This window comes from Protopterus annectens, chromosome 4.part0 (genome assembly GCF_019279795.1).
Source record: "Protopterus annectens isolate FY-2018-M chromosome 4.part0, PAN1.0, whole genome shotgun sequence".
Classification (NCBI taxonomy): Eukaryota; Metazoa; Chordata; order Ceratodontiformes; family Protopteridae; genus Protopterus; species Protopterus annectens.
Window position 1 is genome coordinate 1,768,921,811 of NC_056733.1, and position 24,212 is coordinate 1,768,946,022.

Here is a 24,212-nt window from a genome sequence, read left to right on the forward strand (position 1 = left end):
CTTTGCCAGTTCACTGTGTTGTCTTTCAGGAAAATATTTGAGATAATTGTTTGCAATGGGCTAATATCAAGTCAGCAGAGAGTAGAGGGGGAAAAGCATACAAAAATATGGCCCTGTATAACATCTCACTATTTCTGTTATTTAGTTTTTTAACTAGAAGGCTAAGTCTATTGGGACTGTAAAACATTTTGATACTGAATATTTTTTTTTTTAAAAAAATGTCTGTTTTCTTTTATGTATTGTTACAGAAAGAAGAAAAATATGATGTCATTATTTTCTACCGATGATATATTATCATCTAATCTGAAAATGGAGCTGTTAGGCTTCTGCATTGCAGCCGAGACACGACAGCCTCCAAGTATTGCAGAGTTTGCAGCAATATATTTCACACACATGCTAAAGTTCAAAGCAGGTTTGTTAAAAACATGAGATAAGTTTTGTTTGGAATAAATGTTAGTTTACTCATATCTGCTCCAGACTACTCTTCCATCACCATATCCCTTCCTATCATGTCTGGCTTGTTTCCTTATTTGCTGTAGTAGATTATCTCTGGCACATCCTTTTGCTGGCTGAGCCTTCCTCACCCCTCATGTAAATGATGCCCTAAAGACACTACACTTAGAATAATTTACCAACAGCACCTTCTTACGTAGCCCTGAAATAATATGGTGGTAATGGTTTGGTTTATTTGTACCTCCTGTTCAATGGAGTATTTCTTATAATAAAGCTCCCTAAGTCACTTGGTTTTAGATGACTACCATCCATAATTGCAAAAAATCTCAAAAGACGTGAACCCAACTGTGTCCTACCTGTGGCACTGTAACCCTCCCATATCTCTATGATCAGAGCTACTGAGGTTTGTTCTAAGCTCTGGTCATAAATAATGTATCTGAATGCCTTGTTTGGGAGTAGCCAGCAGAACTCTTTGTTATCTATCACCAGGTAGGAGAATGACTTTATATTTTTAGCCAATGAGAATGCTGTAAGACTTTCTTGTGTCAAAGCATCCATTATTTGATTGGTTCACTCAGTAGAATTAACTGCAAAAATGGCACCTATTTCTTTCACAAGAAAGTACTATATGAATGAGTAGTTAGTCATTTTTGAAGGGAAACAAGGCTATGTGAGGCTACCTGATGTGCAGTATGAATTTCAGGTTTAGCCTTTTAAATCACAATATTTTCACTTGTAAAAAACAAATTGCAGTAATGGTTACAGTGATGGTAGGTACTGTATGTCACAATGTTGTGCATCACAATGCAGTAATGGTGCAAAACTGTACTAAGCATCACCTATCTCATTAATGGTATGTACTATACCTCATTATGCTGTATACCCCTTCACAATAATGGAGGTATTGCATATCACTGCTTTGTACATCATAAATTGCAGTAACAGTATGTACTGTACTGTGTAGCACCGATCACCATAATTCCAGGTACCATATGTCATGATCTAAGCTGTGTGTCACAAATCTCAATAATGGTAGGTACTGTACCCTAATGTTCTGCGCAACAGTGTACTTTCTATAACATCTACTCATCATCATCAAACCCCTTTTCCAATTTTCACATCAGCTGTCGTAATCTCTCCCAATTTAAAACCACTTTCCTGCCTTCTATAACAGCCATGCCTGACTGTCCCAGGTCTTTCACCCATTCCATCTATCTCTTTTCTGGATGATCTTGTTTTCTGTTTCCTTCTTCCTGTCCATCACAAAACGTCTTCAGCAGATGTTCTGCTTTCCGACATGTGCCCAAATTACCGTATTCTGTTCTCTTTGATCCTCTTTGCAGTTGGAGCTACTTGATCTACTGCTGTGATGTCCTCATTTCTTCATTTGTCCCTTAATGCTACCATCCATCTCAGGCACTTTATCTCCATCACTTCTAGCATCCTCATCAGATTTTCCATTACTCTCCAGGTTTCTGTACCATGCAATAGTACTGGCCATACCACTGTTCTGTATACTTACTTTACACCTTCTTTGGCATTCGTCTCTCATACACTACCCCTGACACTCTGTGACACTTTTCTTCATTCAGACTTCCCTTCTTCGTAACCCCCCTACACACAAATATGGAACATGTTACTTGTTCCAATATTTTCCTTTCTATCTCAGTTATCAGCTTCTTCTTATTTCCCCATTTGCTGCCATTACAACTGCCTTATCTGTACTCAGTTTCATTCCAGGTGTCTTCAGCTTTGCATTCTGTTTCCATATTATTTGCTGAATTTCTTAGGATCATTGGTTCATAGGTTTATACTAGGCTAATAACCAACAGGGTCTTTACAAGCATAGCCATGCAACTCAATCCAGTTTTGTCCCCGAGTTCCTTGAATGGTCATATCAGAAAAATCTATTTAATGGCTACTGCATTAATACTGCTTTGAATGAAGTTTTTTTTTTAAAGAACAACCTGTGCCATATTCTTTGGAAAGGAGGGGATGATATAATCAAATATATCTGATAATTTAATTTGGAATACTACAGGCAAGAAACTTTTAGGGGTAAGAAGCTGTCTGGTCATATTTTATGAAATGATTCCAATAAGCTTGTGAATTCCTTGGATGCCTATATGGTGGGGTATGTAATTAAGGAGGTAGCTAAAGGTTATGTTGAGTGCTATATTAATTGGGGATTGGTTTGGGCCTGAAGAGGGCTGAATTTGAATTTTCCATTCAGTGATTAAGGTATTGTTTGAATAGGGTCAGTGGTCATCTCTGCTTCATGCAGATGAGCTTTTTCCATAGCATGTGGATACCTTGAGACACATATCAGTCTGTCCAGCATGTTCTATTTATGCTGCAGGAAAATTTCAGGTCCTTGGATCCAGTGTTTCTGGTGCTGCTTGCTTTGTGGATGTGCAGGAGATCCATCAGAACTTGATCAGAGGATGCCTTATATGCCAGGCATAGATCACCTCTCAGTAACCAGTAGGAGACTGAGTGCAGAGACAGAGCCTTAAAGCAATATGTGTAGGACACAATATTCATACCCTGCATTAAGGCATCCGACTGTTGCAAGTGCCTGGTTAGGTACATGTCAATGATGGGTCTGATAAGATCTGGGGAGACTGGCACTATAACTTCAATGGACCTGGATACCCTATCCTTGCTTATGAATTGGGTGACATAGAATGATTTTCTTACTATCTTGGCTATATGTTGGTTGAAGGCCAAATCACTGTCTACATATTTCCTAGATCCCTAGCTATTGGGTCAGCTCTAAGGGGTGTATTATTGATGGAGTAATTAGCTTGGGTGGGCGATTTCCCAAAAGGCACTAAAATACATTTCTTCCACTGAGTTTTAATCAGTGGCTTTGAGACCAATAATTTGTTTGTGTTAGACCCTCTTGTAGAATGCTGGTGTCATGGTTAATCTATGATAGCTCCCAATTTACAGTCATCTGCAAATTTGGTGAGCCTGAGACCTTTGACATGAGCCTTGACTTCCAAGAAGTAGATGCCAAACAGGAGTGGGCCCAATGCAAACCCTGGGGTATTCCACTGGTGACTGGTCTCCTGGTGGAGGTGGTCTCTCTGATCCTGACTTCTTAGGTCCTATCTGTGAGCCAGCCAGCAATCCAGCAAGTTATGCAGGGATTTATGCCTAGAATTGAGAGTTTGCCAACAATACCTGAGTAGGGCATTGTATCAAATGCCTTGGCCAGGTCAAGTTAGGCAATAGGCATTATTTTCCCCTCATCCATAGTTTTAGTGACCATCTTGAAGAAGTCTACCAGGTTGAATAGGCAAGGCCTTCCCTTATCAAAGCCATGCTGGGATGGGTCCAGTGTCTGTAGGCTGACAGTGTCCGTGTTGATCATTTCCATGATAATTTGTTCCATGACTTTGCATATAAGACTTGTCAGGCTGATGGGTCTGTAGCTCCCAGGGTCAGTTGATGGCCCACCCTAATGAAGAGAGATGACAATTTTGGCTCTCAGTCACCTGCCTGTCATTTAAACTGTTTTGAGGCTGTAGCTGAAGAGTACCTCAAGTGGTCTTGCTAGGTCATGTTTATGTTATTTGGGAGGCAACCAGAGATATTGTTGGGGCCCATTGAAGCAGTGTTTTTTGGCTTTGGTGAGTGCCACCAGGACCTGCTCCATGTTGATTTTTGGGTGGGGAATATGCTAGAAGGGATTTCAGAGGGTGTGATGGGGTGGGATTGGGAGGTGAAGTTAAAGCTAAGTTTATCAGACAGTAGATTTGCTATATCATCCTGGTCAGTGAAGGTTGTGCCATTTACTACCAGCTCTGCACACTGCTGAGTGTTACCCTTAAGGTTCCTGACATAGCTGAAGAAGGCCTTATGATTGTCCTTTGCTTGGGATGCTATTCTAGCCTCATAAATGGTCTTGTTGGACTTTTTTAAACCTCTTAGTTTCTTGTGTAGTTGAATCTTATCTCTTTGAGAGTTGCTCTTTCTGATTTTGGTCATGACTTTTCTCTTTTGTTATATACCCTGTTAAGGTAAGGATTCCATCACTCTTTTTTTAGCATCTGCTTGTAATGCCTCATCATTTCCATATAATGGCTTTGTTGATTTGTCCCATCTGACCAGTTTGATAATGTAGTCCTTTACCAGGATGAACAATAGTTGGCCCAGTGCAGTAGTAGAAACATGTTTTGTAGATGCTTGCAGCTTAGCCCAAGCCCTGTAGAGGAGAAAGCTTTCACAAGCGTACATCTGCCGTTCATGTAGATTCTGCTGCTCCACTGTAAAGGTGTATGACCACCGAATAGTATGAACAGCATCTCATTTCCCTTTTCTTTCCTGCCTTTGGAGAGACTATGACATGTAATGTGGAAGCCTGACCCCCAGCAACAAATGGGAAACTGAATTTTACAGTCAGAGAATGACCACTCATTTATGTTCTGCAGTCCAAAAAAGGCCTTCAACCTAAGTTTTGTTATCTGGGGAGACTTGGGCATGAATATATGATACACGGGTATATACTTACCATACTATTTTCCAGAACAAACTGAGAAGAGGTTACTTTAAATATGCCTTAACTGCAGCAATGCTACCTATTATTCATTTACACCTAAGTTAAAAGCAGGTGTTTTCAGAGTTCCTGGAAGGTTTCAGTAGCTGGGAAACTGCAACTCCATGCAAACAAGGACCCCATTTCTTAACCTGTAACTAATTTTCCTTGCACTGCTGTAAAGTGCTTTACTATAGAAATGGGGAAAGATATGCCTCTCCAGTAAACTGTTGCAACCCTGCCGAAGCACAACTTGAGCAATGAGAAGCAAGGAGAATTCACTAGTCAGCTGCTTTTAGTTGGTTATTATATACAATAACAACTCTCTTAAATTCAGCATTGTACCCAAAGAACAACTATAGAACATGCATAGAGGTGTTCATCTGGAAACTGCAATACTTTACTAATGGAAAATAGCAATGTTCCTCAAGCACTTTACTGACAAGCTTTAAAGTATTCACAGTTTGCAGTTGTTGACAGTCAAGTTTACATGTCCACTTCTGAGTTCTCCATGGCCGTATGTGCATGCCCGACTGATTAGCTAGTGCAGATACTCAGTGGAGGCCCATTTCTCTCCCCTCCCTTCCCATCCCTGGCCATCCCCTGGATTATTTTCTTTACACCTATGAGAACAATCTCCATTCTCATCACCTATTAAAAAGTTAAACTACTTACCTTTCTCCTCCTACTAGGATTAATTACTTTTCATCCGTCCCACACACTACAAGACAACTTGATCTCTTGCAGTGCAGATGCTATGCTTCTCAACCCTGACCCCCATAAGATCACATTCACTAACATGAACATTTAATGCAGTATAAACAGCATATGGTCTCGGCTTGAAATTAGACTACAGCAACAATAACCCCTTAGTTTCAGGCATTACAGAATCCTGGCTGAAAGATGGCCCGTGGATTCCTTCCTTCAATACCAAACATTATGGAGTTTTTGATGACGTTCAACCAGCTGACAGACCTTGAAGTGGATTACTTATGCTAATTAAATACAAAAGATGTACTTATTCCACTGTTATTGAAATAAGTAAGTCTGAACCAGACTCCAGTCCTAACAGGACTTTCGTTCAATTAAATATAGACTGAATCATACTAAAATCTAGGCACATTATTGCTACATTTTATGTTCTACCATCCTCATCTATACAACTTCTTGAATTTATGATTGACAGAATACTGGCCCTAACTAAGCACAGCAAATCAGTAATAGATAAAGATGAATTTCTCTGGACCCTTGAAAAATAGTTGCACCCATTTGACCCTGTCGAAAAATCTCGCCCAGTGAATTAACAAGGCAACTGGAATACATCAATCTACAAACAGTCTCACTAATGGACATCATCCTAATTTTCCAGAAAAATGGCAAACAATGCAAATACTCCTGAATGTACTCTGCAAACACAATCCAACCCTATCTTCACAGATCCTAAAGACTAGCAAATACTGTCCCAGCTACATAACCACTAAAACTATAGCTGAAAATAAGATTGATCGACTGGATCCCTTAATGTAGAGGTAACTGCCAGATTAGGGTTTCTCTGCCTTCATCATCTTAACACCCATCCGCTAAAAACCTAGAAAACTTAAGTCAAGCAGAGAACCATGGTTAACAACACAATTAAGCTCAAACAAATGAAAAGCAGAGACTAAGCCTGGAAAGACTGGTAAAAGACCACAACAATAACGAGAAACTCAGTCATTTGAAGAATCTGAGTAAAGCAACAAGGCCTAGTGCAAGCAAAGCCAAAGATGAATACCATAGGAACATACAACAACAAGGCCTAGTGCAAGCAAAGCCAAAGATGAATACCATAGGAACATAACAAACCTGTATCAGCCCAGTCCAAACATTTCCAGAACAATGGTAAAATACTTTGCAAACCACACAATATTTAAAATCATACCAATCATAAAAAAATTAGCAGCTGAAATTGCACATGGTTTATAATAATACACAGAACCCCCCTCTACCTGATCACTGCTCATTCTGCACCACCAGCACTCATCAAACCACTGAATTCCTATCTAAACTACCCATATTTCTACTTTAAATCCATAACCAAAAAAGAAATCAAGGGTCATCCAAAAATATGTCTAACCATTGTAACAGCAACAGTTAAAATAGTCACCCTCTAATCCTTAAATTAGGATAACAGTCACTTTCAGTACCCCTTGCACATCTTTTTAACCTTTTCAGAACAACAAAATGCACACCATCTCTATTCAAGTATACTAATGTAATGCTTCAACCTTACACATATAGATCATATAACAAAACAACTGAAAAAAGTCATGTATGAACTAATTTTGGAGTTTCCCATTCAATGAAATATTCTCACTAACAAACCACATGGCTTTAGACTCAAATATAATACTATCACAATTATATTTTCTTTTGACAAATGAACTACATACTCATTTTAAAAAAGGAAGGTTAGCAGGTGTCATTTTCATAAACTTATCAAGAGAATTTGTATGTGTTGACTAAACATCTTTCTACTGAAGCCAAAAAACAGAAGATTCTTGGATGAGGTATGTGAATGGTTTAGAAACTACCGAATAGAGGTTTTGTAATTTATATCAGTAAAACAGAACATCATCTTTCTGCACAAGTATAGGAATTGGACCTCTTCAAGAGGAACCTTGATGATTGGATGGGAGAAAGGAAATTCACCCCAGGGATCACGTCAGTCGCCCTGCTAGACAGGGGTCCAATTAAGTAAATAATGTGTGAAGAAATAGCCAGGGAATTGTTATGGCTAGGCTTGTATAGGCCCTAGGGCTGATAGCCAAGTACCAACCTATGAACCTATGAATTCCACAAGGGTCAATGCTAGGTTGACTCCTTTTCTCATTGTGTATTGACAGTCTACCATGTGAGCTGTCCAAGATTAATTGTTTGCTTCATGCAGTTAACATCATTAGTAGGACGTCTGCTTCACAGCAAGAAGTTATCTTAGCCCTGCAGAATGGTTTGAAAAATCCCTGGCATTGGCTGTGCAAAATAAACTCTCACTAAATATTGAAAAGACAACAGCAATGCTACATGGCACCCAGAAAAGACTTTTCACATCACAGCCTCCTAAAACACAAACAGTAACCACCAATCAGTCCTTATCTCACAACAGAAACACCTTAGACTAATTTTGGAATACTCCCTTTCTTTCTAACTTCATATCAGCAGGCCCAAAAATTACTTGATCGACTTAAGGTGACCTATAGAATTCCCAGTTGATTAACAAAATAGACCAGACATGCCATTGTTATTAATGTTCTAATGCCATGTCTTGAGTACTCCCTTTCTATCTTAGCTCTTCATTCTGCCCAGAATGTTGACATTCTCCAAATGACACAGGACGGAATCCTTAGATTCATTCACCTGAGCCCACACTGTGAGCAGCAATGCTTGACAATAAATTAATCCATCTGGCTTACAGCTGAAATCAGAGCCACCTTCCGATTAAACACTTTAACCTAAAAACTATTAAATGACTGACACTGCCTTCCACTCAAAGTTCCTCATATGCTCTATGGAACTTTGATGAAACCATCCTCATCCCACTTCATTAGACATTATCAACAACAGAAGAGTCATATTATCCCCAGACACATGAAATAAAATACCAGATACAGTGAGAAGCATATCCATCCTGCCTATTCTCTGCAAATCTCTTAAAAGCACCTTAGGCAATGTAGTCAATGACATTGCTTTGACACCCATGGAGAAGGTGTTAATAAGATGTTCCCTAACCTGGGAGCACCATCTACAAGGCAGAATTTTATACAAGTGAAGCACTATATAAATTGAGCTACTGTATATAATGTGCATAAACCATGATCCTACAAAAGTGCCTATTCCAAACAAATTATTGGTGCCAAAACCATGAACTGAAACTAAATGCCAAGAAATGTATGACAGTGTTCTTCAGCAATCATGACTCCCTTTGTAACTACCATATTGATAACACTTTCCCTGAAAACTGATCCTGTAGTTAGAGAGCTGGAGACATTTGTTGATAATGAACTGCCCTTTGACCACCACATCCACATATCCACTACTGTAAGGAACGCTTTTTCATTGTACAGTGTATGTCAAAGAGCATGGCATCTAGATCCAGGGATGTAATTGTTCCTCTGTATTCATCACTCTTTAGGCTGTTCATTGAGTATAATGTCCCTTTTTGTAAGCATTTGTCATAGGTGGAACAACAACACTTCCTTACTAAAAATCAAAGGCCTAAATCACAAAACCCATGCAGACCATCTAAAAGCCTTATCTCTTTTTCTCATTGTCATACAGGCTACTGCGAAGTGACCCCTGTCTTACATTTAGAGCCTTAACATATGCTGTTCTGTCTGACCTATTACACATTCATAACTCCAGTGGTATCAGAAACACCTGCTCAAGGGGCCTCGATCTCTTTTGCAATATTAACAGAACATGCTAGAGGGATAGGTATTTATCACAGAGAATACCACTTCTCTGGAATCAGCTTCTACTCCATATAGAGTTGAGTATTTCTCTTATTCTAGTCAAATATAACTTGAATGATTGAATTATTAGCCAGAAATGCACCCTAACTTAGCACCAATGGCTCTCATGGAGAGCGTAAATGTATATGTACCCAACATATACTTGTGCAGCACATATAAAGATATTCAAATTGCAAAGTATAAGGACTAATAATTACTGTGGGAGTGCAGATCTAGGCTTCTTAAGATCTTCACAGATCAATAGCCTAGTTAAGTACCTATAAGCCTAACCACCTTACCTATCAGAAACTGCATATTTCTTCCACCCTACTAATCATTCCATCTTTAACTTTTCCCCGTACTAAAATCCACACTTGCCCTTCTGTCTCTTTTCTTTTACTGTCTTTTGTTGCTGTATTATACAATGTCACTACGTTTTGTATATTTATGTATTTAAGTGCATATATCTGCATGTGTGTGTATTTATTTATCTTTATTAATGGGATAAGTCACTAGTAACCACTTTTCAGAGGAGACTCAATGTGGTATTTATACTACTAGGGGAAATTTGTCCTGAGCATTGAAGAACTTCCCCTACTTTTTTCAACAGGTGCCATGTGATATTTTACATCCACCTAAGCTATCACTATCTCAGGCAAGTGATATCTTGGTTTAATATCTCAGATGGGACCTCAGTTTAATATCTCACTTGACTCTTTTAGGTATATCTTTGTTGCATTTATGTATTGTATTTTGCAAGCATATTTTGGTGTGTCAGTATTATATTCAATGCTGCCATTAAGGCCTGGGTCATACCTGAAAAGGGTCCTCAGACTAGCGTACTAATGTAGTTAACAAAAATTCTCCAGGACATACTTTGTCAAAGTCCTCTAGCCTTAGATCTGAGCCATGCTAAACTGGCTGTACCACAGATCCCAGGAGAACAATGCAATCCTCTAAAAGCTCAGTCTTTGTCTTCATTATGACTGATCACTACAAAAAACGCTCAAAAGCCAAAACTCTTCGAAACCAAAAATTTATTTAAACACTCAATACCAAAACGCTTTTCGTCTGACAGAATCGTTGGACTTCATCAGAACTAAACAAAAACGTCTGTTAACATTCAAACTCCTAATATATAACTTCCCGCCAAATGATGTGGTGACACAATTTGTTTTTAAACATATATACCCTTGTATAAAACTTTAAAACCACTTATATATTAAAAATACCTCATAAAAGAGCTTACCTCATTAAAACATTGTTAGCAACAACCATACAGCTATAAGTAATGTAGAATCTAAACAACATATAACATAATTAAATATAATTAAACAGTGTTATTGAAAAAAAACAAAATACAAAGGAGATAGAGGGCGAAAAAAGAAGGAAAAGGATTTTTTTTTACCACATATTCATTTAACTATATATATGCACCAACTAAAAAAACCTATATGTATATGTATATACAAGTATAGAAAAAGCATAGGTACATATATATATATATATATATATATATATATATATATATATATATATATATATATATATATATATATATATATATCTGGATATTATTAATTTTTGGTCCATAAATTGTGTAATTCCGATTCTATTTACTTTATACTGCTTACATTAGAAATTCTGATTATGAAGTTGCATCTATCCACGCTTTTAAGCTTTAATGAACACATTAGTGAACACTTCTCATTCAATCCTGGGTCCATATATGCATTAAGCCTAATTTGCCACAAAAGCTCTGTTTTTTCTAATAAAAAGAACAATACAGTTCACATATACTTTTCATATCACATCTATAACATTTTTGGATGTAGAACTTATTAAAAATCAAAAATGCACAGCAGAAAGGGTATGAAGCAAGAATTTTTAGGAAATCTACGTATTCAAATAAATTTCTACATTATTCAAGTGCACATCCAATACATCAAAAACGGTCCGTAGTTAAGGGTCAGTTGGTCCGGGCGGCGCGGATGATCACTTCAGAGGAAAGCTTTAGGGAGGAATGTTTCAATCTGAAACATGTTCTTGAGTAGAGCATATCCCCTGAAATTAATAGAAGAATTAATAGAAGAGGTTACATATAAAAGGATTAATGGACTATACAAACCCATATTAAAGCAACAAGGGATTATATTGAGCAATCAAAGTGATTTGCAGACTAGTTTAAATCCATATCTGTCTTCACAACAACTAAAACCATCAGACTATAATTTGGCATGTATTTTGAGTTTTTCTTTAGACTTCAATAGTATAAGAGAGATCATAATCAAAAATCAGAGTATATTAAAAGATGATAACATGCTGGTCTCAAAATTAAGAATATTACCAAAAATAGTTTGGAGAAGAGGACTGAGTTTCAAAGAACTGTTGCACAAGCAAAAAGACCTCCCAAATAAGTAATCGGGGTATGATGCAATGTGACAATTGTCCATATTATCATGTAATGGAATTAGGGAGTATGATTGAGATCAACGGGTTTTGTTTACATGCTAAAATAAATTCAACTGTAATTCGAAAGGAGTGGTATATATAGCGAAATGCCAAGGATGCCCGTCCTTTTATATAGGGAAGACAGAGTGTAGACTGAGGGATAGGGTGTATGAGCACCTTAGAAGTATCAATCAACAAAAAGAAGAAAATGCTACCCTGACCATAGGTTCAAATATAAAGTTATTGATCAGGTTATGCAAGATGTGAGGGGGGGTCCCTTTGGTTTGTTATTAGAAAAAACAGAGTTTTTATGGCAAATTAGGCTTAATGCATATATGGACCCAGGATTGAATGAGAAGTGTTCACTAATGTGTTTATTAAAGCTTAAAAGCTTGGATAGATGCAACTTCATAACAATCAGAATTTACAATGTAAGCAGTATAAAGTAAATAGAACTGGAATTACACAATTTATGGACCACAAATTGATAATATCCAGATATATATGCATGTGTATGTTTTCGTATATATAAGTATATATATATATATATATATGTATATGCTTATATATATATATATATATGTATATGCTTTTTTGTGCATATATATAGTTAAATGAATATGTGGTAAAAATCCTTTTCCTTCTTTTTTCGCCCTCTATCTCCTTTGTATTTTGTTTTTTTTTTCAATAACACTGTTTAATTATATTTAATTATGTTATATGTTGTTTAGATTCAACATTACTTATAGATCTAATGTTGTTGCTAACAATGTTTTAATGAGGTAAGCTCTTTTATGAGGTATTTTTAATATATAAGTGGTTTTAAAGTTTTATTCAAGGGTATATATGTTTAAAAACAAATTGTGTCACCACGTCATTTGGCGGGAAGTTATATATTAGGAGTTTGAATGTTAAGAGACGTTTTTGTTTAGTTCTGATGAAGTCCAACGATTCTGTCAGACAAAAAGTGTTTTGTTATTGAGTGTTTAAATACATTTTTGGTTTCGAAGAGTTTCGGCTTTTGAGCAGTTGTTTTTTTCTTCTTTTTTTGTTATCTTCATTATGACTGATGTCGGATGCCCTGTAGCCACAGTTAGACCTGTATGGAGCTAAGATGGGCAGCTGGTCTGAAAAGGAATATTCTTCTGCTTCAACTGCATCCACACCAGCTCAACCAATGTTTGACACCATCATGGAACATCAATCATCTATCTTAAAGAAGATGAAGACCAAGCTTTGGGATGATTGCTGAGTTCTCTTGAGGTCAGTGGTAGAGAAATCTGGCTTGGACCAGACCTGGGGATAGAGGACGTCAGAGGATTTTGTACAACTGCTTCAAGCAGGTACATGCATTCATGGTGCTCTAGAATGTATGGGGTGAGAAAACTGAGGGAAACCATCAGAAACACTTTATAAATCATGCTATGGTCTCTCTTTTTCACCACCCCAACACACACCTCCCTCCCTCTTCCTCTTGCCTTCTCTCCTTCTGTCTGTCTGTCTCTCTCACAAACACACAGTGACACTTATCTTAGCGTGTGTCATACATCAGCTCAATGGAACAGAGAGATGGTGCCCTGATTTTTCCTTGGCCAATTTGGATTCTAATAATGGGCACAATTGTTATAGATGTCTATGAGGAAGGGACTAGAGAGAGTGAGTGAGTGTCTGATGCTGGCCTGTATATCATATTGGGAGAGGAGTGGTTTTAACACTGTTGATTAGAAGCCAGTTGGCAGACAGGAGGTGGCTGACAGACTGTTGCAGTGGAATAAGCATATCATGCCACAAAATGCAATGTAGTCTAGCAGGGGAGGGGTAGATGGGCAACAGTGCTCACACAAATGTAATCCAAGATTGCAGGACATCATACTTACTGATGCTACAGGGAGAAAAGAGCTAAGAATAACATAATCCCTATGGATACTGAGGATGATGCTGCAACTGGGCTACCCCACATTAGGTGGTTATGTCCCATGGCAAGTCATACTTATAAGCCAGGATTGCAGATGTTTTGTGAGGAACTGATTATCCCAGAGAAGATGGAGGGGTGGTATTTTTGGAAGATAATTCTGAACACTTCTTTCAATATCATGTAGAATGATATTTAAAAAATGCATCCAGATTGAGGGTCAGCTAATCAAGGTTGGTGGAAACTAAATATATATTTGTTTGCTGAGTGAGGACATAACCCCCCACAAATAATACTAAAAAAATAGATTACTGTATCTTGAACAATTATAGGAAATACTTCACAAGGTAGCTGAATTAGTTAAATTGCCAAAAACACTTTAAGAATGTACATTTTATTTTTCACCATATAATGTTTCTAGTGCATAAACTAGACAGACATGGAAATCCAATATAATTAGCTGTCCAGTTACTACCTTGTTTGTCATAGACTTCCTTAGTTTTCTGGGAAGTGAGTTATCCTCCTTTTATTTTTGCTATATCCATAAGCTAAATAAAATTCATAGACAGTATAATATTTGTGAAATGAACTTAGTAATTTTGGCAATGGCATGCTCAGCCCCTGCATACAAGGACTGAATACCTACATTTGTAAATATAAAGAAGTAAAGACTAGTTCTTGACTGGTATATGTATCCAATACTGCTTTACAGGAAAGTTTAACCTATCTATGTTGTTTCAGCAAATCCTCATCTTAGTGCATCTGAAGTCATCACAGAATTCCATCAAAAGATAGGTAAGTATCCCAAATTATATGCATGTATATAAACTCTCTACAGCCAGGTGACACCTGTAGGTGCTTCTGTATTTATATCCTACTGATGCCTCTAGCTGTCTAATATTGCTTGTTCGTATTTGCATTAATAATTTTAAAACCATTCTACATACAAAAAATTAAAATATTTCATATTAAAGGCAAAGCTTACACAATGTCAAACACAACTGGTTTGATATTTGACCCTGTCTAGTGCAAATAAAAATATATTAATTGCTGTTCATACAATATTTATTTATTTTGTCATAAACTGTATGTTTTTCTAAATATCTCTACAACCAAGTAGCACAGACAGAACTTCTTAGCCTTATATAAAAGCTCTCAATCGGATGAACAAAATGCTAATAAGTAGGTGTGTAAAGTGAGTGGTTGCTGAGATATTGTAAGTTGTTAACAAAATATTCTATGAACTGTGAAATATTACAAATTTAATAGTTGCTATGTTTACTGAGACTATTTAATCCAGTTTAAAACCAAGAACCTAAATAATACTACCACTATAAAAATAGTTTGTACTGAAGAGTTTGCCATTTACACTTCTTTTGTAACTCCCATGGTTCAAGGCATATAAGCATTTGTTTGAAATGTCAGGATATAATTTGATTTTATCAAAAAGCTTAGGATCCACCCACTGGAAGTTATGGTGTTCCATTGGAAAGAATGAGTTAATTTTACTATGATTTTGCAGCAAACCTGTTTTTAAAACAGCGTTTTTCAAGCAGCCATAATAATAGTAATCTGATTTTGATCTTAAAAGTGTTTTGATTCTAAACAAGGCTGCTGGTTTGCAAAATAGCATTAAAACAGAATAGCTCAAATGCTTGCAAAACCTTAGGCCATTAAGTTAGAAGCAAGCATTTGATGATGTTCTTCATATGGATTACTGCTGCAGTAGACTTGGCTGTATGGGTTATCTCCTGCCAAGGGTATAACAGCCATCCAGCTTCTAAAGCTTCAGGGCACCTTCTACATGCCCAAATCATTAGTCGCCTCAAGCTCAGCTGACTAAAAGTCAGGTTTGGCACCACACCCTTAGAGCTTTGCTCTCACTGAAGGGAGTGACCCACTCCAGGCTTTTCAGGATTGATGGTTGGGTAATGCTGTTCCATTGCTGGACAGTATGTTCCCTTCAGGGAAAACATTTCTACTTTATTTTAATAACAGAAGGTTTACTTTTTCTGAAAATAATAATTTTAAAGCTGGGGAAAATAATTTTAATGACTGAAAATGATTTCAAATTAACTTTAAATGGGAGCATTACTTTTTTTTTTTTTTACTTTTGTGGTAAAAAAGTGTTAAAACATATTTTAAATAGCATTTTCTTGTTGGAAAGTTTGATTAATTTACTGTTGAGGGCTGGGATATGAGTTTAAATTATTTTTTATTGTGCTTTTTTCTGGGAAAAGTTACTTTTCTACTAGTTATCTGTATTAAAGACTAATGCTCCCAGGCTTCCACGGAAATCTGGCATCTCTTTTGGCTTGACCATGGAACAACATACCAGTTCCTTGGTTCTTCCTTCTTCCTTCTTTCAGCCACAAAAAGAATCAAATTACTATACAACGTTTGCCACCACAGCAGGCTGCTAAAGTGCCGAGCCACAGATGGGTAATTCTGCTGTGGCCAAAACTTGTTCATCTGATCACTCATTTTTTTCTCCTGACTCTTGCTGGTGATGTTTGTACAGTCACTAGGGACTAGGGTTAGACATGTCCCCTGTGGCTGTTGCCCTACCCTTGATGGGCAAAGGGACACCCTTGTCAGTCTGGGAGAAGAGGCAGAGTATCACTCTGCCTAGCAAGAAAGCTATGCCCATCCTGGGTCCTGGCAAAAGTGGGTCTGGCTCTTCAGAAGTTCCTGTCAAAAAATAAACAAAATCTTAGACTTATGTCTTTTTTTATCTCAGTTTCTCTGGGCAAGAGTGATTTATTGGGCTTAGGTTAGGGGGTTTAGTTCAGGATCTTGATCCTGCCTGTATGGCTCTTTCTGGAAAAGATAAAGGGATTCTTCGTTTTCTAAATAGATTCAAGAGATTGAATTACAAAAATGAGTGTGAAGGGAGGAAAAATGTTTTTTGTCCCCACAGATTTCTGATTCAGATTCTGAGAAGAGTGTGGCTTTACCCAGTCCAGTTGAAGGATTCTTTGTAACTTGCCAGACAGCCAGCCTACTGCCCCCAAGAAATTAGATAGACCGCATACATTTCCTCAAGCATTTTAGTTTTTATACTGTCATCCCACTTCAGAGTGAGCAGCCTTTGCTTTAGTGATTTCAGCCGCTGTTTAACATTTGGTTAATACTAACCCCTCTCCTTCTGATAAGGATGGGAAGGTGTCTGATAGATTTGGGAGGAAAGTGTAATCTTCTGCAACACCTGTTTTTAGTATTATCAGCTATCAAGCTCATATGTCAAAGTTTATGCATGTCTCTTGAGAATATGGGGAATGTTTTTATCTGTTTCCACTTTTGAGGAGAAATCTACTTTGCGTAACTCAGTTGGTTCTAATGATTCTGCTGCTGCCTCTGGAACTGTTATGAGGAGGTAGGTTTTGCCTGGCTGTATTCTCAAAACCTCCCAGGTGATGTCAATAATGAATTTTTGAATAATCTTTTGGATAAAGAATTAGTTTTTGTAACATCTGCTGCAGAATACTTTAAGTGTGACGAGAGAGGTATGTAGATTCATGGGACCACTCATTTCTTCAGCCTTCCTTCTCCTAGGTGGTCAAGGGACTTAATGTTCCCCACTAGTACCTTCTTTTAAGCCTAATTAAACTGACCCAGCAAGCTGCCAGTAAGCCAGTATTTTAAAAGCTACGGGCAGGGGGTTTTCAAATACTACAGCAACCCCCCCCACACACACACACACACACTCACCCAAGACCTAAGACAGTTTATTTGGTCCATATGACTATTTAAAAAACTTTCCCTCCCACACTGGCAAACCCTAAATTCATTAAGGTTACTTTTGACAGTGGGCATGTCTTTCCCCCCTTTTGTGAGGTAATCCTCCCTTCACTTGCCATACTTTACTCATCTTTTGTCCTCATGTCATGGAACTCTGGCTGTCTTGGCGGGGTGTTAGAATGTCAATACTCCTCTTTTAGAAGAAGGGTTATATGTAAAAATGCTTCTGATTTCAATTTCATTTTGTTATTGCTTATTTTCTATTTGAGGTTTCTGGTAACCTTAGATTTTAAAGATGTATATCATTACATTCCTAGATCCATATTTCAGAAGTTTCCATATGTTTTCTTGTGTCTGGATCATATTATTAGTTTCTCCTGCATTACCCCTTGGTCTATCCACTGTTATAAGGGTACTTACAAAGTGTCTAACTCCTGTGATAGCCTACTATAGTCTGCAAAGCGTTCATATTTTTTCCTTATTTAGGTGATTTGCCTTTCTTTTCAGTGTATTTTCAAGGTGACAGGAATGTCTCACTTGAATAAGGGATCTCCTACAGACTGGAATTCCAGGAGAGTATACTGGTGTCTTGTCTGACTAACTCTTACAGTATTTCTTTCCTGAGGTGTCACTTTGGATATCTCAATTCAAAGAGCTTTTCTCCTACAGGAAAAAGTAGATTTACATCTATATCTATTCTGGAATTTTTTCACTTGAATTACCATCTCAGGTAAGGAATTCATCAGGATTCTGGGTTTCATGAAATGTTTGATTTTTAATATACCTTTTGCTATACTCCACATGATAAAAATCCATTAGTATCAATAATCTGTAGGGTCTCGGCATCTACAGCCCATGATTTTTCAGTTCCCAGTGTTTGAGGTTTGTGAATAGGGAATGTTTTTCCTGGAGACACCATATTTTTCAAACTCCAGGTCTCCCATTCCCCCTCTCAGCTCCAGCACAGTTGTTTACAACAGATCCCCGAGACTTTGCTTGGGGAGCAGTGTATATGGGGATAAGAATGCTATGGGAATAGAAAACACAGACCAAATCACACAAAATAAGAGATATTGGCACTTAAAAAAATTCTGCATTCCCTAAATAATTTTTGGTTCCTGGGACTTTTACAAGTGTTTACAGACTACACCACAATGATATGGTAGATAAACAAGACGGGGTAACAACTCCTTACCCTCTATGCAGATTAGCCATGATAGCCTGGGATGCAGCTTTCAGCATAATCTAACTCTACAGGCATTCTACATACTGCCAGAGTAAAATGATAACTTTCTTTATAAATTGGACTTTCTAATTATTAACATTTTATTGAGCTTCTATATCTCATGCACACTCATGTAATCTAGTTTCTGCCATCCATAACTGTGGTCCCTCCTACCTTAGCCTGCTGGCTCGTGGAGATAGCTTTTTCCCGCCACTCTGGCAAGCAGGTGCATCCTGCTCTGTTCACCCTCTGCTTCAATCTGGGCTGACTCTGCTCCTCTACCCTACCCCCATTCCTACTCACCCCTTTATAATTTCCTTTATACCACCCACTCCCTCCCTTTCCTGTCTCACCATCCAGTCACACCCAACTTCCTGCCAGCAACCAGTCCCATCCCCTCATCTGCCACACTTAGTCTGCATTCACTTCCAGCTTCCTGACAGTAACCAGTCCCACCCCTACATCTGTCATACTTAGTCTACAGCACTTCTTACCTTTAAACTATTATACCCACTCTACAACCTCTCTACACACACTTTACTATGCAACATCTTCTCATTTCCACTCCACTCCTACTACTTCTCTCTGCTCTAACCTCTCATCACTCCTACCTGTCTCACTCCCACATTTGTTCTCCTGCCTCCTATACCTATCATACTCATTCAGCAACTTCCTCCTTTATTACCTTCCCATCTTTCTTCAACTTCACTATCACCTGTCTTCATAAATTATGTATACTTCAAATTCCCCCACCTACCTGCAAATCTAAACCTAAGCTCCATAAACTTCACTCACCTATTGCTACATTCTCTCTTCTCACAAATAAATTGCTCCACTCTGGAGACATCCACCCCAACCCAGGCCCCTCTCCCTCTCCACACTCCCACATACCCTCCAAGCCTGCCTCCATCTCTCCTTACACGTCTCACCATCCCCATCCTCATTCACAAAACTCATCCTCACTAAATATTCAAATCACTGAACTGCACACCTGGATAGGCCAAATCTCCCCTCACATCCTTTCCCTATCAGAAACTTGGCTAAAGCCACATATCACTAACAGCGAAATACTCCTACCTGGCTATAATATCTACTGCTCTGACAGATTCCCAAAAAAGGGGGTGGCATAGCCATCCTCTACTCTGATAGCATCAGTCTGTCACCTTTCACCTTACCTATTCCAGGTTTCCACCCAGCTGAACTTATCATCCTAAATTGCCACATAAATCCTCACAAGAAAGTTGCTGCCACTTCCATCTATATCCCCCCTGGAAATAATTTGCCCATCCTTGAGAATATTCTATTCTGGTTTTCCCACAATATATCTTATGAAACCCTGATCTTAGGAGATGTCAATATTGACTGGTCCAAACTCACCACTGACTCTCCTCAATTCAGTATCAACCTACATGGTTTCCATCAACTAGTATCATCCCCTACCCGCCACCACAAAAACTCATCTTCCACCTCCACAATTGACTGGATTCTCACTAACTCCCCCTACCACTTACACAGCCCCTCCACCCTGCCAGGCTCCCTAAGTGATCATCTCCCCACCTCTGTCCTGAGACACTCCAGTCAACTTCCCAAACCCCACCTTTACAGAGACTGTTGTAAACTCTCTAACTTTAATATCTCACTATTTAACTCCACTCTTTACAGTACCAACTGGTCCATCCTCAGACAAATCCCTCTTGATGCAGTCAGTATGTTCAATTCCATTTTCCTGAATACCCTAAATTCCCTAGCTCCTTCTAGGAAGATTAGAATAAAATCTAATTATGCTCCCTGGCTTTCCGAGGAAACTAAGTCCTTTATTATAAAAAGAGATAATGCTTGGAAAGCTTGGATCAAAATAAAAGAACTACCCCTGCTACATAACTACAGACAGCTTCAGAATATTGCCAAGAAACAAGCTAATAAAGACAAAAAGTCCTACTATAACTCTGCTCAACTCATTAGCAAATCCAACCCTCGGAAGTTTTGGTCTACTCTCAACAAAATTCTTTCTCCAGGCTGACCTTGCAACCCCTCCTCTTACCGTAATACACCTCCTCAGGAAATCGCTACCCTCCTCAATAAACACTTTATTGACACCATCCAAAAACTCATACCTTCCAACTCTCTAGCACAACTACTCTGCCAACCCCTCCCAATCCTCTGAACCAAAATCTGTTCTCCTTTCACCCTGTTCCCACTTCCTATATCAAATCTCTTCTTCTAAAGGTCAAACCGTGCTCTCCCGCCTCATTCCTCAAACTTGCTGCTGAAGCCATCACCTATCCTGTATCTGTTCGGATCAATAGATCAATTCAAGAAGCCACTGTTCCTTCCCTTTGGAAATCTTTTTTCACTATCCCCCTGCATAAAGGAGGAAACTCAACAGACCCATCCAACTACCGACCCATTGCCATCTTATCCCCCCTCACTAAGATACTTGAGAAATGCATACAGTCACAGCTTCTCAACTACCTCCTCCAACATTACTTTATTACTCCCACTCAGTACGGTTTCCATCCTAACCACAGCACAACTGCTGCACTCCTTTCCTTCACTCATACCATCGCTGAGGCCTAAGATAACAATAAACTCCTTTCCTGTCTCTTCCTCTACCTTACCAAAGCTTTCAATATGGTCTCTCATCCTCTACCGCTATCTAAACTTGCTAACCTCAACTTATCTTCCACCTCCCTTGCCTGGTTCTCTAGCTACCTCTTCTGTAGACAACAATCTGTTAAATGGCTCTCATCATTCTCTCCATTCCTTCCTGTCACAACTGGAGTGCCCCCAAGTTTCTATCCTGGGTCCCCTTCTGTTTAATGTCTTCACTGATGATCTTTATACATCTTGTAACTATCCTCCCTCATCCAATATGCAGATGACTCAACTGTCATCTCCATCTCAAACAATATCTCTGAACTCCATACCCTAACTCATCATGCCTTTCTATCTACTGAGCAGTGGTTGTCTGATCATCTACTTATCCTTAACCCTAACAATTTATTTAACATTTGTTTACTGGGAAAGTCTGACTTGGAATAAAGCCAATTTTCAGCAGAGGCCCAGGGAGAAACACTCTAGATGCATGTCTTTGTAATGTGGGAGGAAACCGGCGTACCCAGGGGAAACCCCACACAAATGTAGGGAGGACATTCAGACTCCACACAAAAGGCACACCAGCCGAGAATCGAACCAGAGAACCTCTTGCTGTGAGGTGACAATGCTACCACTGCACCACTGCACCATCCAAAGACCAAACTATTACTCTTTCTCCCCCGTTCTCTTATTCACCATAAGTCCACCTTTGCTATTACATACTCTAACAATTCAATAATCCAACCTGAAACCTACACAAAACTCGGTGTCTTCATTGATGATGAACTTAAATTCAACCTGCACATACTCTAATGCATAAAAACACACACCAGAAACTAGGGTTACTGTATTGCAACAAAAAATTTCTAACCCCAAATGCCAGACTCTCCCTAGCACAGACACTCCTCCTCCCCTCCCTCCTATATGGTGCTCCTGTTCTTACCAACATTCAGGCCACAACTTTGAACAAACTTCAACAAAGTTATCATAAAATTGCTAGATTTATTACTAGCTCACCTTGCAATGCGCATCACTGCTTGGGCTTAAACTCTCTCCAGTGGCTAGAACTCCCCCATCAACTCCTCCTATCACAATTTCAAATGTTACACTTCATTCTTTACAAATCTTCATCCTGTCCAGCTCTCTCATCCATGGTCTCTACCTATACTCCTCCTCGGACCCTCCATACCTAATCAGTAACATCATGAAATCTACCATCCCAAGAAAACAGTAGGCAAACTTCTATATAAATACTCTGTTGCCCATGCTTGGAACAAACTTCGTTTACATATTCACTTATTACCCTACTAGGTGGGTACCTTCTAAACTCAATCAACAATGCTGACAGATGTAATTTATGTAAATATATACTTTCCTTGTAAAAAAAAAAAAAAAAAAAAAAAAAACATTTGTATGTGTATATTGCTTTGTGCATGTATTCTATTTTGTTTATTTAACTTGCTGTATGCCAACTCTTATGTAATTCTTTTTGACTCAAACATTTTTTACTGTAAATTGTTGTGACTGGAGCTTTTCTCCTCGGGTCTCCACTGAAAATGGGCCACAAGCCCAGTTGGACTAACCCGGTTAACAAATGTCAATAAATAAATAAATAATGCAGACAAGATGAGAAGGACCAGGGTAGACCATTACTAATTGAATTTGTTTCAAAGGATCTTCCACAATCTGATTCTACTGTGCAGAACACCTCCAATGGATGTTTTTGCATCCACTCTCAACTCTCAACTATCATTTGATGGAATTCTGCTCCAGGTACCAACTATTGAAGGCCTTGCAGTCACACCACTGTTTTGTACACCTTACCTTCCATGGACAGGGATTCTCCTGTATGCATTTTCACCCTTTCTAAAATTATCCAGTGTCATTCAGTATTTGTGTTGACTCTCATCAGGCCCAGGCAACAGCGATTCTTCCTTCTTTTGGTACAGCCAATGGCAATTACCACAAATTCCTTGCAGACTGGATCTACTCACGCAAGACCAGGGATGTTTTATACATCCCAGTAATAACCACTATAACTGACTGCCTGTATGATAGAATCTTAATACCTTTAAGGCACCTTTTTTCTGAGGTCATGCAGCATGTTTTATTGTGGGCAACTAATCCTGCTACTAGAAAATCATTTATTAGTAACTTTAACATGTTTCTAGTTTATGCCAAGAAAAGACCATTCATTCAGTGTTAGTGTTTCTCTGGTTCTACTTGGTTTACTTGAGTTACTTTCCCATGGCATGTCTTACTCCAAAATCTAGGTTCATTCATCAGCCATTTCAGCATGTCTGTCTGTAGATCCCAGTCTTTCAATGCAGTCTCATGTGAAAATCTTATTGAAATGAGTGTTGTATGTAAAGCTTTCCAGAATACAGGTGGTTCCTCTTTGAGATTCAAATTTGGTGTTAAAATAACTAGCCCTTGCTCCATTTGAACCAGCTCATCAGGTTGACTTGAGGTTCTTGACATGAAAAACAGTCTTACTTATTGCTCTGACCTCTGCAAGAAGAGTATCAGAGTTGCAAGCTGTTATGATGGGTCAACCTTATCTCATTTCCACTAAGATAGATTCTTTGACAACTATTCCTTCATTTATGCCTAAAGGGTAACCAAGTTCCCTTTGAGCTAAGCTATCCATCTCCCTGTCTTTTTTCAGAAACTAAACACAAGGAAGAAAAGATAGTCCTTCCCTGGATGTCCACAGGCAACTCAGGTAATACCTTGACAGAACAAAGTCATTAAGAACATCTGATCAGCTGTTCATTTGTTATGAAGATAAGCTGAAGACAGAAG

General features: G+C 38.4%; 1 protein-coding gene across 1 annotated transcript in view; it reads left to right on the plus strand.

The window, feature by feature from the left end:
* The first annotated feature begins 255 nt into the window (after nt 1-255).
* The window catches only part of LOC122800014, a 56,171-nt gene continuing 32,214 nt past the window's right edge, over nt 256-24,212 (plus strand). The window contains exons 1-2 of the mRNA XM_044069478.1: nt 256-412; nt 14,588-14,641. Of these exons, the coding sequence (XP_043925413.1) occupies nt 262-412; nt 14,588-14,641 (205 nt within the window). The 5' untranslated portion in view covers nt 256-261. The remainder of the gene's footprint in view (nt 413-14,587; nt 14,642-24,212) is intronic.